General features: G+C 42.2%; 1 protein-coding gene, 1 long non-coding RNA gene and 1 other non-coding gene across 9 annotated transcripts in view; 1 reads left to right on the plus strand and 2 right to left on the minus strand.

Moving 5' to 3' along the window:
* The window catches only part of LOC120100896 (uncharacterized), a 93,541-nt gene that overhangs the window by 74,241 nt on the left and 2,100 nt on the right, over positions 1–17,200 (plus strand). For 3 of the 5 annotated variants that reach the window (XR_010064359.1, XR_010064362.1, XR_005501153.2), the window contains one exon: positions 9,030–9,110. This is a non-coding gene — a long non-coding RNA (uncharacterized LOC120100896). Of the gene's footprint in view, positions 1–9,029; positions 9,294–17,200 lie in introns of those variants that run through there. The other 2 variants (XR_010064361.1, XR_010064360.1) reach the window with 1 other exon arrangement.
* The window catches only part of Man1a2 (mannosidase, alpha, class 1A, member 2), a 148,842-nt gene continuing 132,188 nt past the window's right edge, over positions 547–17,200 (minus strand). For 2 of the 3 annotated variants that reach the window (XM_039102060.2, XM_039102061.2), the window contains 2 exons: positions 15,981–16,096; positions 547–6,005 (listed from right to left, as the gene is read on the minus strand). In XM_039102060.2, coding sequence (XP_038957988.1) covers positions 5,873–6,005; positions 15,981–16,096 — 249 coding nt within the window. In that variant the 3' untranslated portion in view covers positions 547–5,872. The remainder of the gene's footprint in view (positions 6,006–15,980; positions 16,097–17,200) is intronic. The other variant, NM_001106452.1, reaches the window with a different exon arrangement.
* LOC120101319 (small nucleolar RNA SNORA17) lies at positions 7,326–7,452 on the minus strand. Its single transcript, XR_005501691.1, has one exon. It is a non-coding gene; the product is annotated as a small nucleolar RNA SNORA17 (small nucleolar RNA).

The raw sequence follows: 17,200 nt of genomic DNA on the forward strand, positions 1-17,200 counted from the left end.
GTCTTCTGACCTCCACATTTGCACTGTGGCGTGTTCATAGCCAAATGCACAATTTAAATTGAATGATCACTGCAATGGTCTCCGCTTCCTGTTGGAAGACGAGTGGGATGAAGACTGGTAGCCCCACCCCCATACACTGTAGCAAGAAAGCAGTCGAAGACAAGCTGTGCACAACTGTACCACGATTTAGCAGTTTCCTTTCTAGATACATATATACCCAAGAGAGACGAATACATGCCCACCCAAATGTTTGTATGGAAAATAGTCCTAACTGTCCCAGATTGCTGCTGGAACTCTCTCTCTAGACCAGTTTAAGGCTGTTTTGGGGATAACATGTATGAGGGGACAGTAAGGGTGAAATGCAGCTCTCTCTTTCAAGTCAGTATACAAAGCAAGCTCTTTATCGTGAAAACAGAGCCAAATAAAATGATTCAAACAGTGAAGACTGAACCCCAGTTCCTGTAAACCAAGCCAAAGCTGCTCTTCTGTAGACAGGAAGAGTAAACTGTTTGTCATTGTAGGGTGGAAAAAAGGAGAAAGAAAGACTTTTCACTTAAAGAACATCTTTATTTGATCTTCAATATACAATATTACTCTCAATTTATAAAAAAATCACATTATGGAGGACATGACTGGAAACCAGTTTAGGAGCAGCCAGTGGGTAACAACACAGGTTATACTCACCCACTTATTAGTTTAGAGAAAATTATCAGTGAATTTGAGGCCAGTGAGAATAAAGAACGGCATTTCAACTTCTAAACCAACAATTATAATTAGGGATACTGTATTTAGTTAACCCAGCAAAAATGAACTTGTAAGTGTCTGTCAATAAGGAGCTCTGCTTTCCATGGTTTTCTAGTGTGCAATATGCAGGATTCTGTGGCATACAAGTTACCGTGACTCTGCACTATGCTCTGAGTGTTTCTGGAGTACCGAGCTCACGGGCACACAGAGCGGAAATGACCTCTGATAGGCAGTGCCTGGAAAGGCGGTTCATCAATGCCACGACAAAGGCAGAGACGAACTCTCTCCACTGCCATTCCGAATCCAGGTTTTATCTCCTAAAGTACTGGATGAACATGGGACGTTTACTGCCCCTCAGGACTGGCCCGCCATCACACCGATGCTGGTAAGATGACACCTCGTACTTTTACCTTTCGTGAGGCCTGCGGCTGCCGATTGGCTGTCCAACAGCGCAAGTCTAAAGCTGAGGCTGAGGGATGCTCTGATGGCAAGGCGATGCACACTGACATACTTGGGAAAGCATTGCGGGGCATCATGAGATGAAGCAAGGGGGCCCGCCTCTGGAAACATACCTCCACTCAGACTGAAGCTGCTCCAGGGGTGACAGCGGTGAGCACCCTACACACTAGCAGTGGCTGTACCAAGGGCTGAATTGGGCACATAACCCATTTTGTGTTGCCCACGGTTTTCCAAAAGATTGTTTTCTGCAGCACCAAAATCCAGAATTCTGCCCTGTTCTCATCTGAAAGCTCTAAGAGAAGAGCGCATACATCCGTACACCCCAAGGTCAGTCAGCAGGTAAGGTTAGAAACCAGTATTCTGATGCCATACAGATTGTTTTTTCATGAGCAGTCTGGAATTATGACACTGAACAGCAAGACGGACACAGGTGCCAAAAGCCTACCCTCCCGTTTTGCCTCTTTCGTGACAATCATATCCTAAAACCTGGAGACCCTGAAAAATATATCCACCTCCAAGACAGCAAAATATACAGCTTTAGGTGATACAGACACAGGAATACACACGAGTGTACACACACATTTCTGCTTTAAAGTGAATTATGCAAATAAAAAGAGGAAAGATGCAGGTTAAAGGTTAGAGGTCTTAAATTGAATTAGGGCCTGGGGCCAGCAGCTGTGAGGTAAGGGACAAATGCAGGCCTCCGTCCGTCTGTCTTTTAGTAAAGGTTTATTGCATCACAGCTCCACTCGTACATTTGCATATTATTTATAGCTGTAACAGCAGAAAGGAGTATTAAGAGAGCTACATGACTTGCAGACCTTAAAACACTACCTGGCCGTTTACAGAAAAGCTTGCTGGCTGTAGGTAGAACAAAAAGAATACTTGTTTCGGGGTATATCTGGATGGGCTGAAGAACTGGTGCATGTTTCCCAGTGTCCCTGAACCAGACTGAGTGACTCAAATCAGCTCCTGGTCAGACGCCGATTACGTAATACTCTGCAGACAGGCGGTGCAGGTACACAGTGAACACCTGCCTGTTAGTGAGCAGGACCACATTCCAGGCCTGTGTAACTCTATATACAGAGATGCAAAGAGCAGACGAGGCAGGAGCCAGCCACGCCCAGGATAAAGAGCTCAGAGAAAAGGAGGAACCTGAAGTTACCTCTATTATGCTCTAGTAATGGAGTTAGACGAATTTTAGTACATTTTCTTTATATGTGAGAAATACAGATGCTACCATCATTAGGATGTGTACTAGAGAAAAAACAATTTACAACTGCAAGGTGTACCCATGAATTAAGGGACAATTGTTTTTAAATATAAAGTAACACAGACATCTACAAAATATTGATTTTAATAACGTAATTAAAGTAATAACAAAATATGATCGTTTTTATTTCTAAAGTAAATTAGTCAAAGATGCAGCAGAAATCAATTATTTCTTTGACATTTTTCAAAAGGCTTTAGTTATTAACTACAATTATTATTGTTAGTCTTATATAGTAACAGTGTTTAAAATATATTATAAACCTTTTATCTTCCTTTTTAATTTAAATGAAATATAAAATTAAGAATTTTGAAACACGATTCATTTTGGAAAACATTTAAAATGCTATGGAGCACTCTCATACAGAACATGCCCCTGGGATCCTATGACATGCTGTAAGGCGTGAGCAGTGCCAGGTCGGAGCTTGGCACGTATGCAGTGCTCTGTACCTGTTCATTCACTCATTCTCTCGCGAATGCACGCACTCAGAGAAGCCGGTGAGGGGAGCCTGCATCATCGGTCTTTACCAACAAGGTCAGAGTCCACAAAGACTTTGGTGACGAGGAGTGAAGAAGATGAGAAGCTGAGGCTTGTCACCTCAGAGTGTTTAAAACCTGCCAAGGGGAGCCTTGGGGCCCTGCATGACATCATAGGGAACCAGGGTCAATATTCTGCAAAAAGACTGCATTCCTCCGATGCCTGGCTTTTCTGCACATACATACCCTAGCGGAAAGACGAGGCGCACGAATGTGCAGCACGCCTGGAAGAAAGAGCCTTCCACTCAGGACTTGCTTTTCCGCAGTGAGACTTCTAGGTGAAGGGCTCATTCTTAGTTTTAAGAGCTTCATATTGGTTCATTAATTTTCTAAAACTCAGGTTTGAACCAAAAGGTGTGATTCTAAAATGAACAATAAATATGGAGATAGAAGGTGTTCAACGGCCGGCTTTTATGTATTATCTGTTCTGCACAACTGTGCCCACAGCTGAGGTGAGGTGCCAGCCCTTCCGAGAGACATCGGTTAGTGAGCACTTCTGGGATCTTCTCAGGGCTTACAAACATAATGATATGGAGTCTGAAGTACTAAGGTCTACAAATGCCAAGGATATGAAGGATGGTAGAAAACACACACTGAAAAAGTAAGCAAAATATGGGAGAATGGTAGATTTTGGAAAAAAAATATTTTAAAAATTCTATTAACAAAATAAAACATGACACTGGCAAGTCATTTGTACCTGACTTTAATTGCCTTTGGTATTCCAAGAAGAAAAAGCATTGTTACAGGCTCCAGTTCTTATCACGAGGGTGGGGACGGTCAAATGACAGTCTTAAGATCTTTGTGTGAGCCACGCCTTGCCCACACCTGGGCCTTCCCTCTTCTGCTCTAGGATCACGTGGACAACACAGAGCACTGGGTGAGGGTGGGACTCTTGTCTCCTTTGGGCATTCCTGGGGAACCAAGATGGCGCCTTTACTGCATGTGTGTGAATAGAGGGTCCCCTGCTTGCTGTGCTGGTCTTTGGCACCTCCGGTTTCTCGTTTGACTTTGACTTGGGAGTAGGCTTGTACTGTTTGAGGAAGGCTCACTTTTTTTTTGTTGCTGTTTCTGAGAACCAAAACTTCATCTTTCTTTTCTAAAGTAATAGACATCTACCTTTCTCATTTACAGTTTAAAAATTTCAAGTAGGAAAAGATATTATAGCTTTGAAATGTGCTAGAACTCGCTCTCTACGTAGTTGTCTTTTATAAATACTGAACAAGTTTGAGTGGCAAGTTTCTGGAGCACTGGCTGAACTCTGAGGATCTGATAATGATTTCTGGCATAAGAGGGTCAACTTATAACATGTCCAATTATCCTTTTCCCACAATTTAAATCTGCTATAAACTAGGACGGGGCTAAAAAGAAAAGCTACCAACCAAGGAAATCAGTTTTCGGAAATCCACAGTAGAGTTCATAAACAAAGTGTTTCGTGGAATATCCAATTATAGCATTCTCAGATGTTCCTGACATCAACAGATGATGTCTGAGCAAAATGAAGGAGGGAGAGCATCTTGTGTTGTCACAGAAATTCAAGGGACAGAAAATTTATACGCATCCCTATTTATCTTATATTATAGTTCTTGATAAAATTTACCTTTTTTTCTGCCAAAATATAGAGCAACAACAACAACGACAAAAATAATCAATACAAGATCTCTAAGTCCCTTAGGTTTATGTCAGTTTTAGTGAGTATGATTCTTACATCACACATTTGCCTCTGAAGATTACTTTGAAGCTATTCTAGTAATTCTTTGGATGTATAATATCTTGGAGAAACTTAAAAACATGGACTCTTTGTGAGCAGCTCACACCTGTGAGGTAACAAGTAGAGCGCCTGACCCTGCTCGAGGGACACTGCAGACTTTTGCCTTTGCTTTAGGAAGTTGTAAGCGATCAGGCTTGTTCTAGCAAATACAGAGCTGCTTGACAGTGTAGTCGATTTTGCCAAGCCACATGACGTGGAAGGTAAATGACTCTATTAACTGTGTTGTGAGATTAAAGCAGAAAATGTTTGCTTGATTCAGTTGTTGGTTCAGAAGATAATTTCCTACCAACAAATCAAGGATTTCTCTCAAATAGGTTTCAGGCAACAATCTGGCACTTCCCCACCTTCCGCCATGCTCCCAACGCTAGCGTGAGCTACATGCACACTCCCACACTTGGGCTCATAAGCAGCAGTTATGATAAATACCAGGTTCAGCATATCATACGGAGACAAAGACTTGAAAAGTATTCTTCATGAGATCATGCCCCTCAGAGAAAAACTAAATCTAAACAGATTTCAATGACTAGGTTGGGAATAAAATGGTTGCCAGTCTGGTAAAAATCCAATGAGGAGCTTGAAAATTCAGACAGGGACAGTATCTGTTGCTTTCCCAAGTCTTCTTGCTACAATGTAGTTACACTGTTCCTCTGTTCCTGGTCATTCCGTTTGTTCCATTATTAAAATGGAGGAAAGGGGCTACACAATATGTTATATTTTATTTGAAAGCTGCTCCACTGTGGGAGGAAACAAATGTATAATTGGTTCAAAAGCCATCTCTAACTCCTGTAAGGTGCTCTATGTTCTTGATTTGCACTGACAGTATAGAATAAGACATTGTTTCTCATGTGGCCATCTCATTAAGAATCAAAACACATCAGGTCTCTGTCCTACGTGTACCAGAACATGTTTTGGTCAGGTATAAAATGGAATAATTTCAAAGTTGATATATCTACAAGTGAAAAGTCTTGCAGGGAAGAGTTCCATCCGGCATATTGATGTAAAGGTCCAGGTTTTCAAAAGCCGCCTCTCCAGACAATTTCTGTAGTGGTCCATGTAAACAAAACACAGGTAAGAATGGTCCTTCTGCAGCTGTGCTCATCGAACAGCAGGGTTACCTGAAAGAGTGGTGTTGGCTAAACGCAACACCGGCAGAGGATGAGCCTCTGTATTAAACACCCAGTGGTCTAAAGGTAGGAGGTCATCGCCAGAGAACAGCAGGTACAAGTATCTGAAAACGAAAGGAAGAGACACTGGTCAGAGTGCAGCAGGAGGTCAAGTGGGCTCACTGGTGACTGCAGAGAAAACCAGTAACTGATTCTGAGCAGTTCTGATGAAGTTGCACAGCTGGACCTGCTGAAATAGGTTTCTTAAAAAAAATTCACACACCTGTCCAAAGCCTGTGAAACAGTGAAGACTAAGACATGTAATTTTCAGACATTTAAAGTAAGTACACATAGTATCGTTTATAAGCTTTTGGTAGTTCAAGAGAATCATAAGAGATGAAGAGATACACATTTATTAACAAATACTGAGGAAAACTAGTAGTTGAAACTTCACAGTTCTTAGTATGGGAAACTACTGAATAAGTTTTCAGAAGCATGCTATATTTATAAGGAGTTTGAAATTAAATAGTAGCCAAAGGTTTCTTTGTGAGCTCCAAACCACAGTAGTCACTTGAACACCAAAGAGGAACCAAAAATCTCACCTTTCATATGGTTAGGAAAATTCCAATCTGAATCCTACTAAGGGTGATCGAAGTGGAGATAAATATCTACAGGTCAGGGGCTCTGAGTAGATCTCAGTTATATAGCATCTGCCCAGCTAGCATGGCCAATGCCTGTGTTCCATCTCCAGCACCATGAAAATAACACACACACACACACACACACACACACACACACACACACACACACACACACACAGAGAGAGAGAGAGAGAGAGAGAGAGAGAGAGAGAGAGAGAGAGAGAAAACATGAACCTGCTCTCCTGAGTATTACAACTGACTAGGGGTAGGGTCAGCACTCCTACTCTCATACCTCCAGGATAAGCTCTCCATGATGCCCAGGTGAGGGGTGGGGTCAGTTCTGCACAGCCCTCAGATATCAACATGTCCCCCCAGGTGGCACCCCAGACCAGGGATGTCCACTTGGCCTTTGGTGGTTAACAGACCTCTGCTTCTGCAGGGCCACGGATCCAGATGTGCACCCTGCCCCAGACCGTGGCAGCACAGGCCAGGATCCCATCATGATCTCAGGTGGCATGACTGACTACACACATCAGGCTGTTCCTCACTACCCTGGGCTCTCCATTCTGCCCCTCTTCATAGTGCCCATACCCTTTTCTTCCATTTCTCCAAGACTTACTTGTGCTTCTCTTAGTGGTGTCTGGGGTCTGTGGAGGTCTTGTGCACTGGGCAGGGGCAATCTTGGGCATGGTCTGCCCCTCCTAGGCCTGTGTGGCTCTGGACTGGTGGTCAGGTCAGGCTAGCTCCCTGTTGAGGCCTGCCTGGTACCAGACCGCTGTCTCATGCAGCTCCCCTCCAGCCCAGGCTGTGAGGCTACTGATCATTCGCGTGTTTGCAGGTCAGAACCCTGAGCGCAGACATAGCCTCTCTCCTTCTTCCACCTGACACAAATGGGACAGAGCAGCCACAGCTGCATGCCTCTAGGGGGAGATCCATTAATATTCTATATATTTATGCTGCTTATATGTGATAGTCTTAATTTTCAACTTCTTTTAAAATGTTTATTTTTATTTTATGTATGTCTGTGTGACAGTGTTTGAGCTTCTGGAACTGGAGTTAGACAGTTGTGAGCTACCATGTGGGTACTGGGAATTGAACCTGGGTCCTCTGCAAGAGCAGCCAATTCTTTTAAACATCTCTCCAGCCCCAATTTTTAACTTTTTATGGCTCTCTGCTAATATACACAATTATTTTTAGTATACTGAGCCTGTGTCTGTACCCTTACCACTGCCATTCATGAATTTTAGTAATTCTTTGGTAAGGTTTTCTATACGAATTATCACATTCTCTCCTTACTTCTTCCTTCCTAGTCTTTTTGCTTCTTTTTCTTGCCTGACAGCATAGGTCAGAATCTCCAGTGCAACTGCTGAGCGGAAGTGAATAGAGCAGATGCCTCTGTCTTGTTATTGATCCTAGGAGGAACCGTATAAATGCCTTTTTCGATACGATGTTAATTGTTTTTTTCATATGTGCTCTTTACCAGGCTGAGGGTACCCTCTCAGGCTGGACCTGCGTTTTATACACTGATGTCCATTTTCCGGTTCTTATTAGCGTCTAACTCACCAGCTATCATCTTAGTCTCTTTCCTTCACCACCCTGCGCTTACATTTAAAACCATTTCAAATTTTATTTGATAATAGCAAATAATTTGATTACTGATTGACAATAAAATATTATATAAAATTAGTTTGAGTAAAATTTTAAATTAGAAAAAAGTTAAATGTAAACAGATTGCTATAATCAGATGGTGAGCAATCATTTTTTTCCTTCACTCATTTCAAAATTTTCTAATAGGCCATCAGTAAAGGGATAAACAAAATGTGCATCCCCAGCAGCGTATGGAGCAGCAGCACCAGGAAGGGAGGAATTGCTGACAACTGTACCATGGACCACTCTGCTAAAACGCCAAACACAAAACACCCCCAAACCATACGATTCAAACTAACCAGCTTCTAAAGCAGGCAATGCAGAGTGACAGAGAGCAGAGCAGTGTGGGTGTGGATATTAGTGACTGTGAATGAAGGTGGAAATGTACCCTCTGCACTCAGGCGTCTCGGACCGAGGGGGCTGGGTCAGGGGGGGTGCACTGTCAGGAGCTTCCCTCAGGGTGTGAGCATTAGAGTGCTAATATGAACTAAGATGTCAAAAGTGATGAACCAAGATGACGGATGGCAGGAAGTTGTGGGACCCCTGAGGAATATGTGATCCACCGCTGACTAAAACACTATTGCCCAGAATACGACTGCGTTAACCAGGGTAGAAGTTATCCAATCTAACAAATCTGATGAAACTCACCTAATATACTTCAATAAAGACTGACAAAAATAGGAAGTCAAAATTTTTGTTGTTGCTACTTAGTACAATTTGTGTTATAGCTCCCTCTACTGAAGCAAAAGAGAATGGCAAGGTAAAGTACATGGTTTTAAAAGTGAGTAAATGATTACAATTGCTTAAAATTAAAATTCAGTGTGTGTGCGAGTAACTAACACTGGGATTGCACTGTGACAGGTGCTAGAAGAACTGAGGATGAAAACTCATGGCCGCAGTACTCCAGAGACTCAAGGAGCTTAAGCGACATGGATAGAGAAGGTAAGCAGTGGCTGCTGTCCGACATCATGGTGTGACAGTGGCTCTGTCACAGGTTCTTGAGTCTTAATTGCTTCCACAAAATGTTTTACAGAGTGTGGGTATCAGTGGTTCGCAAAGCGATCCTAAGACCAGCAGCGGTGAGAAGCACCTGTGAGCTTGCTAGCAATGCATACTCTAGAACCCATAGTAAGAAGCCTTGATGATGAATGTTGGAGACTATTTTGATGCATGCTCCAGCTTAAGACCCACTTCTGTAGGTTTCCCACGTGTGTAACTTCTAAGCAGAGTTCTACTGTTTCAGTGTCCCTTCTTCAGCTCATCAATTCCACTGAGAACAGCCCCACAGCTCCAATCCCTCCAGTTTTCACAGCCGATCCTGGCTCTAGTTTTAGCAGTTCCTCTCCCACTGATCAGCCACTGTTAGCGCTGAATGATTTTTGAGTCTAGCCCTAAGCCACAGCCAGGGAAGGATGTGGGCTGCAGTCTTCTTAATCTCACTCCTACTTTTAAGGCCTTATTAAAATGACTGCTGCTGTTTTCACCCATGTGAGTCAAGTGACTCAACTCTTCATCCTCCATATATTAAATATTAAAACTTGTATATATAAACTTGTTTATGAAAATAAAGTATAAAAGAAACATAAATCTATTCCAGGGAATTTATATTCTGCATTGGTAATGTTTAAGAAAATTACGTTATGCTGGGTAGGTGGCAGTCACCTTTCATCCCAGTACTCAGGAGGCAAAGAGAGGCAGATCTTCGTGACTTTGAGGCCAGCCTGCACTACATAGTGAGTTCCAGGACAGCCAAGGCTGTCATACAGAGAAACTCTGTCTTCAAAAACCAAAACAAAAAACCCCAAAACAAACAAACACACACACACAAATGCTATGTTAGAAGACTGAAGAGAAAAAGGAGGGTTATGGAACAACTTAAAATTGGACCAAAAACGGTCAGAAAATGTCTTAAAAGTGTAATTGGAAATAATAAAATCACACAACTAAACATTATGTAAGTAATCATAGATGTAAACATTGAACTCCTACTTCACATAACAGAGCAAAGACTTAAGAGAGTCAACACTCACTGTGTGTTATGTAGTAGATGTTAGGAGAAAAGGAGTTTAAAAGTCCCTTTGGTATGAAACTTAATTCTGCTGTTAGAAGCAGATAAAACACACACACATCTACATTAGGAAGTTACATTGCAAAGAAGACAAGGGGTAGAGAGCAAATGATGGAGAATACAGATGCCACCCATGGCTCGTCTTCCTAAGCAGCCTATGAAAATAACAACTGTAAGTCAGGGAGAATGGCGAGAATCTTCTAGATGTAAATCAATACAGGGTTACTCTCCAAGGTACTTACAGATTCACACCGACACTCGGAAACAACAGTCAACACAGGTCAGGCACTTAACAACAAGCTTGTTGGATGGAATGCATATCTTTTCTATGCTTCGATGATTCGGATTTAAAAGCAAACCTAGATTGTAAAGCTAATTCAAGAGCAAGGAAGAGGAAGCTATGGCCCTGGGAGGGAGTAGTGGTTTAAAGGGTGGGGTACTGACATTTTCATCCCCATTGTCTCCCAGTAACTTCCATTTAGCTTTGCAACCTGTGTTCTTAACCTACAGAACAAAGTTAGGTGACTTACTCAGGTGAGTTTATTCTAAATCATTTGAGATTCAAATAATGTAAAACTGACTTCCGTGCAGACTTTCAGACACAATTGCTGCCCTAGATTCTTTATTGTCAGGGTAGCCGACACAATGCAGCAAACTCACTCAGATTTTTTTGCCTTGCTTCCATTAATAATGCATTTAATAAGAAGATGGCTTTCCACTAACCTCTGATTTTTCTTAGCTCCTGGTGTATATAACTGAGAAAAACTGGGTGTGAAGTAACCGCAATATGCAAGCTTATTTCTATCAGATGTGCAAACAAACGCAAACTGAGCTGAGGTTCTGTGAAAGCCTAACCCACTGAAAGATGTGCAGGGGCAGCTGGAGGCTCTCAAGTCAGAAAACACCTCCACCATTGTAAAGAGGATTGGTTGATGCCAGGAGGTTATACCAAGGCCTGAAAGTAGAGAATCCAAGAAGAGAAATTCATCAGCAACCTGAGGGCTGGAACACAGCTCCTGGCAGCGTGGGCTCCTTGTCAGCTTGGGAGACTTTTCATCAGCTGCCACTTTACTAAAACCCACAGACAGACAATTCCTAGAGTTACCTTTACCGAAGAACCTGCAGTTCTTTCTTGCAATTAGAGGATCGCAGCAGAGTGACATTATCTGCTTATGCATGAACATTCCATACTTCTTCTCAAAGACTCTCTCGAGAGTGTGTGATCAAGCTGGGTGAATTACCCTCTCAATCTCATAGCACACATACATGACAGACCTCACAGTAAGACACACTCCCAAGCTAGCCTGCAGGTCAGCGCTTAAGCATAAGGTGCTAAAGGCTAGCCTGAAGCAGTAGGCAGGCTGGTATTTGCTAGGGCTTTGCTGCTGGGCAGTGGGTGAGGACATAGTTATCTTATCTTGATGATGTTTATCATTTCTTGTGAGCCAATGAACTTCCCCAAAAGGAAGTCTCTCAGTCGTCTATCCACTTTCAGCAGTGCCCAGAACCTCAAACTCCACAGCCTCCATGCAGCTCCTTCATGCAGGACAGAGATGAGGCAGGATGGGAGAAGAGTCTAACGTCCCATGTAAGCATCCTTTACCCCATTCCCAAACTCCAGTTTTCAAAGGTGCCCAGCATTTTACCAGTTTGCCAGCTTGACCAAATTAACCCTGACACAAGTACTTGGCTCTCTCTGTCCGGTTCTATCAGTTAAACATGCACTGACAGAAGTGTCCTTGTCCTCTGTTACCTGACTAGTTAGTGTTCTACAGTCATTTTAATGGCTTTCAAGACAGCATAAATGAATATATTGTGTTTAGTCTGCCAAATGACCTGGAACATCTCCGTTAGGCAGAGGCAACCCCAAGGAATTATCTAGATGCCTTTTACTCTTTATACTCGGGCTTTGAACTGCCCCTTCAAAATATTTATTAAAATTAATTATTTTTTCTGAAAACCTATTTCTTCTTAAACTCCTATCACGGTCCTTATAATTACCCACCCTGGAAACATTAACACTATCTGTGATTTCCTTCTTACTGAATCTCCCTCCACTGAACCACTCAATGCAGGAGCTTGCAGCCCCAGCATGATATTTTACTGTCAGTTTTGCGGCTGTCCTTCCAAACACCAATTCATCCTGTTTCAGCGTCAACTCTGAGTGTTTAAATACTACCACTGGCATTACGTCTCCTCCATTTTCTCCAAATGAAGCAACTACTTTTCCTCCAAAAGACTAGCATTCTGCTAATGGTTCCCTTATGAACCGAGTACACGTGATTTATTGACATATCACACATGTTTTATTGCACATTATTCCTCATTAGATAGTATTCTGTTAAACCACCAGCAGCCATCAGCACACACAATAAACAACTAATATAGGAACTACCAGAGAAGACAAAAAGCCAGCACGCAGCCCTTTGAATTTTAGAGGGAGAAAGCCATAGCAACAGCTAATTCACAGGACAGTTTCCATGGCAAATGTTCAGGTCCAGAACACTACTTTGACTTAACCACGCCACTGCCATGTCAAAAATCACCACATCTAGCAGTTAACACACACCAACTGCTAGTCTTTAATGAAGCCACACCAAACAATCAACCTGAGAAAACAGTCAACACCTCCAGCTTCTAACAAAAGCCTGCTGAGTTAACTCACATTTGAGAAGGCGTTGAGGGGCCATGCTAACTTGCAATTTCTCTGCGAAGTCTTCAGACTGTTAATTTTGATCTTCATAGAACTTTCATCCAATCTTAACACTGTCATTAGGTTTTATAAAGGCTGTTGTCTGTGACTTTTGTGCTTTTTATGTATGTCAACTACACATTTCATTAAGAAAATGTTTGAATACAAGCTGGGTAGTGGTGGCACATGCCTTGGAGACAGAGGCAGGTGGATTGGTGGCTCTCTGTGAGTTCAAGACCTTCCTAGTCTACAGAGCAATTTCCAGGACAGCCAGGACTACACACAGAAAAACCCTGTCTTGGAAAACCAAAAAGAAAGAACGAATGTCTGGATATGGGTTAGATTGGTGTAAGGGTAGAATAGACAAGTAAAAGGATGAGAGATGAAGCTAAAAGAGACAGACCATTGCAGCCTCTGAGAAGCATAAAGGAAACTATATGACGGTGAAAATCAAGGACCCCAGGACTTCTAGCATCTCCTACTGTCTCTACAGCTACATTTGACTCAAGCAAAGAAAGAGTATAATCACAGAAGGACTGCTGGACAGGAGTCTCTCCTCAGACAGATAATTGTTACACACTATTAGATATGTGATAATATCAATTTGACCTATGAGCTAACTAACACAAAATCACCAGTAATACCTGAATTACTACCATGTGCCTTTTCACATAGCAGGATGAAGAACACACATCATTTATAACATTAATTCAAAAATGCTTTAGAGAAACCCAACCATTAGAAAATAATACGTAATATAATTGAAAGATATTTTTCATAGAAACTAATCCAAACATTTAAAAATGTTAATTTTGCAAAAGACTAACTGCGATGTTAAGAAGAGAAAACTGAAATACATCTTGAAATAATGGGAAAAGATTTAAATGGAATATATGTCACACTACAGAACTGTATGTACGTTAAAAGGTTCTGAGTATGAAAACTGAACTGTAAGCATGTAGAATAATGCCCCTTTCTTCTAATTTAAAAAGAACAACCCACCTTTTGTTGGGAACATTTTCCCTCATACAATATATCCTGATTGTGTTTTCCCCTCTCACCATTCTTTATAGTTTCTCCCCACCCCCTCCCAACCAGATCCACTCCCCTCTTGAAATCCATGTAAAACACCAAATGCTGTAGCTCTCATATTATCCAGAAAACAATGCTGGTTATAAAGAGGAAAATATGTGAATGTGTGTGTATAGAGAGAGGCAGAGACAGACACTAAGGCAGGGAGGTGAGAGGTGGCAAGAGGACAAGTGGCAAGAGGCTGAAGACACAGGTCAGTGGTCAGTGCTTTGCCAAACGTGCACTAGCAAGGCCTGCACATGCACATCGTGTAAGAGCTAAGGAAAAAGAGAAAGAAATTCTATCACGACCTCGATCAAATCCCACAGTGTACAGAGAAAGCACAGAACCTGCTGTGACGTGTTCATGTAGCGAGGATAAGGCACAGGATAACCTAAGCTGTCGCTCTGCTCTGGCCCACTGCTCCTACCGCTACCTGACAGACACGAGCCTAACCAACAGGGTACACAGGACAAGGAGGGCCCAGGGGTGGGACGCTCGGACCAAGGCAGATGCCCTGAGCCTCCTCCACAACAACTGGGCTGGACCAGGTCCATGGAAGACATGGGAAGGAGGGAGTAAAATGAAGCAATGAGAAAACAGAAGCACACAGCACTGACCGAGCAAAAGGAAAAACAGAACAGCGCTAATTTAGAGGCTAAAAGAAACTGAAGAACATTGAAACTAAGATTCATAAAAGAAAAACAGTATGGGTGCTTCTGTACTTTACAGCTGTAAATACCAGCTATAAGTGAACTACATTTACATTAGAGTGGGGATGCAGCTGGGCAGACATGGTGAACTATATCCTATCAGAGCTCAGCGGGACACTTGTTCTTCGGGTTGCTAATGCATCCCAAGTGATCTGCGTGGTACTGGGCAGTAAACATCTGTTGAGCAAAAGATGTATTTATATGTATTAAGTGATGTAAGTATATGTTTCCTGTGTGTAAAGCACAGGAGACATGAACATGAAATTCAGATACTGGTGACAGGAAGGGATATTGGTGTGCATGCCCTTCAGAAAGCACACATATGTAACACACATATGAAAGCACACATATGTAACTAACACCTCCACCTTCTCCCAACATATTTACCGCTCCACCTGGGCTTTTGGGTATAAAGCCCAGATTGTCTTTTTCCTTTCCATCTTCCCTTTCCACGTACCTTTTATAAGACCTTAGGAGAGAACGGCGGATGGTGGCTACTTTAGCATTTAGTAATCAAAACACGTATGCTCATTCCTAAGATGAAATCTACACTCAGCTGAGCCCAAAGGCACCTCAGCCCTACTAAGACTGTAGTTGTGACCATTACATTTGTGCTTTAAGAAATGTCCTAGGTACTTAGAGAATAAATCAAAGAGCAGAAGCAAATGACTTATTTAAGGCACTAAGCACTCCTTCCCCTGACTTACTATCATTTTTAGACAGTTTTGCTATATACGTCTGTGTTTATGTAAGCTCAGCCGGCCCAGAGATGGTACTGCTCTGGTCTTGTCTCCAACGTTTTCGGTTAGAGGCCTGTGCCACCGCAACAGAACGGTTACTTGACAAAGAGCTACCTGACAGCCACTCTTCAGATACGGCTTGCTACTTGCCCACATAAAACATTTGCAATAAAACATAATACACTGAAATATATCGATGACATAGATAGTCAGATTCAGTTATCTAGCAGCCACACTGCAAAGCTACTCTACAGAAATGTTAGTGAGTGGGAGAGAGAACGTGGTGCATATCTACAGTTCAGGATCATTATTCATCCATTACATGTACTTCAAAAAGATGGGATTTTAAAACTTGTTACCATAAAGAACTAATTATGTGCAGTGATAGACATAATTAATTTGATTTAAACATTGCTCAATATGCATCTGTATGGCAACAGTATATATTGTCTCGGTATTCGGAACAGTTGTCGTCATACAGCACTGAGAATAAGCTCACACTGAGAACACTTCTGAGGACGGACTTACTTTAACGTCTCGGCAAGAAAAAAGCTCTGCTGCACGTCGTCGTGCGCAGGAGTCGGGGAGTAGACATCCTTGACACCAGAAAACCCACCACTGACTCGGCAGGACTTCTCAATAGCCTGTGAGGGAGAAGAGAGATCTCAATAGCCTGTGAGGGAGAAGAGAGGGCAAGTCTGTGCAATTTCACCTCTGAAAGACAAGTCAAAGCCTGTATTCAAAAGAAGTTCACAGAAAGGATGGGCAAAGGCCTGTGATTCCAGCCCTCAGGAGGCACACTGATGGATCTGTCTGAATTCAGAGCCAGCCTGGTCTACACAGTGAATCCCAGGACAGCCAGGCCAACATACTGAAACCATGTCTCTTCTAAAAACAAAAACAAACACTCACAAACCTGTAGGAAAATCTGACATTTATGTAACGGACAATATATTAAGCCTAAGCATAGTGTTATCAAAAAGAAACATTCTCATACTAGAAAAACCAATGTGTACTGGGATGCCTTTCCCTCTCTAACACTATAATCTCTCTAAAGTATTTTCCTTAAATGTCAAATTTGACCTCTTCTTTCTAAATTGGGGAGCTGAGTATGGAAAATGGCTCAGAAAGCCCTTATCTTGAAAACTGAGGATGAGTTCAGTCCCCAGGTAAAAGCTGAGCACAGAGGTACACGAATGTCCGTAATTCCAGCAAGGATTACTAGATGCAGACTAAGGTGGAGCCTGGAACTTGCTAGCCTGGCTGGCCAGCTTAGCCTACTTGGTTAAGTCCTTAGCCAATGACAGACCCTATTTTAAAAGGTGGAAGGTACATGAGGAACATATGGTTGTATTCTTAACTCCATCTCCATGTACACTTGTACGTGTACACACACAAAGATACCCACACTCTCTGACTTTCGATGTGATCATTTCCAAGTACAAATACTAATTCACATCATCTTAAAAATGCCCTATTTAGGAGTTTTACACAGTAGTGGTAATGAAATATTTACTGTACCCATGCTCTATTCTGAGACACTGTATTTCCACAACCTTATTAGTCAGGCTCCATAGGTGGTAAGAAGGAGCAGAAGTGCACACCTACAAGCCTAGATGACAATGGCGACTACTTAAGAGCTAACAATCTGCTGAAGGTTATTCTAAGAGCTTCATATGCACTGGCATTTAAATTCCATAACCTAGGAGGTTAACAGCTCCTCTTTTCAGTTGGAGAAACTGAGTTGA

This window comes from Rattus norvegicus, chromosome 2 (assembly GCF_036323735.1).
Source record: "Rattus norvegicus strain BN/NHsdMcwi chromosome 2, GRCr8, whole genome shotgun sequence".
NCBI lineage: Eukaryota > Metazoa > Chordata > Mammalia > Rodentia > Muridae > Rattus > Rattus norvegicus.